Source organism: Cebus imitator, unplaced genomic scaffold (genome assembly GCF_001604975.1).
Source record: "Cebus imitator isolate Cc_AM_T3 unplaced genomic scaffold, Cebus_imitator-1.0 Scaffold400, whole genome shotgun sequence".
Lineage (NCBI taxonomy): Eukaryota > Metazoa > Chordata > Mammalia > Primates > Cebidae > Cebus > Cebus imitator.
This window is the reverse complement of record NW_016107715.1, coordinates 709,931-711,256: the sequence shown is the minus strand read 5'-3', so window position 1 is coordinate 711,256 and position 1,326 is coordinate 709,931. Positions and strand designations below refer to the sequence as shown.

Here is a 1,326-nt window from a genome sequence, read left to right as displayed (position 1 = left end):
TGCTATAACTAAATAAAGAAGACATTCTAAAAAATGTTTAAGCAACAAAAAGGCAAGAAAGGAGAACCACAGTAAAAAGAATAAGATGAAACAAAAAGAAGACAAATAATAAAATGTCAGAGATAAAATCTAACACATCAACATTTACTTTAAATAAAAATGGGCTGTTTTTATCAATCACAAGACAGAGTTTGGCAGGATAGATTTAAACAACAACAACAGCAACATGATTCAACTATTTGCTTCTTACCCCCAAAAAATTCAATTTAAAATGCAAAAGACATAGGTAGACTGAAAGAAAAAGGATGGAAAAATATACCAAGCAATCATAACAAAAAGTAAGTAAGGTTGGCTGTATTGATGTCTGCTATAGTAGACTTCTAAGCAAAGAATACTATTAGACAAAAAGGGATATTATATAATGATAAAAGAATCAATCTACAAGAAATACATAATAGTTTGAAATGTGGATGTACCAAAGAACAGAGCCTCAAAATGCACTAAGCAAGAGCTGACAGAGCTTAAAGGGGAAACAGACAAGACCACAGTTATAGTTAGAGACTTCTTTTTTTTTTTTTTTCCTTATTTCAAGTTTTAATCAAAGCTTGTATATAAGGTTACTTTATTCCTGCATCTTCTCAATTGTTTCTTCCCTGTATTTGCCCTTTTCCTTTCCTATTTGGCGAGATTTGGCTTTCCATTCAAGGATTTTTTTGTGGTCTTTGTCCAGTTTTAGCCTAGTGATAACCACCTTGCTGGGGTGAATGCCTACACGGACAGTTGTGCCATTAGCCTTTTCCCGCTGCACCCGTTCAATGTAGATTATGTATTTCTTCCTGTACACCTGGACTACTTTGCCAATCTGCTGACCTTTATAGTGTCCTCGTACAACCTGAACTTCATCATCCTTTCGGATGGGCATGGATCGCACGTTGTACTTCTGTCTCAGCTCTTTGGAAAGAGGGAAGGACATAATCTTCCTGCGAATGTGGGAAGGTGCATTGAAATGCCTTTTGCGATCCTTGCTTCGGTCGGAAGTCACAAAGGGATTGAACTTCATTTTGGCAGCACCCGCTTGGGCGATGGCCGCAAAAGGGGAGACTTCTACATCACCCTCTCAACACCTGATTGAACTAACAGAATATTAGCTAAGATATAGAAGATATGAACAAGACAATTAAGAGAATATAATTCAAATATATTGAATGCTCCACTTAGAATAAGCATTATTTTTAAATACCCAAGAAATACCATAAAAATATATCATATTCTGAGTCATAAAATAAACATAACCAAATTTAAATATTGAAATTCCACAGTATATTC

General features: G+C 35.1%; 1 protein-coding gene across 1 annotated transcript; it reads right to left on the bottom strand.

Moving 5' to 3' along the window:
- Positions 1 to 622: 622 nt before the first annotated feature.
- On the bottom strand, positions 623 to 1,079 carry LOC108289350 (60S ribosomal protein L26-like). Its single transcript, XM_017508797.2, has one exon. The coding sequence runs from the start codon at positions 1,058 to 1,060 to the stop codon at positions 623 to 625; it is 438 nt and encodes a 145-aa protein (XP_017364286.1). The 5' UTR covers positions 1,061 to 1,079.
- Between the last annotated feature and the right edge of the window lie 247 nt (positions 1,080 to 1,326).

What these genes read in the sequence shown, in the direction of transcription:
- LOC108289350 (XM_017508797.2), bottom strand. Translation starts at nt 1,060, where the DNA reads ATGAAGTTCAATCCCTTTGTGACTTCCGACCGAAGCAAGGATCGCAAA.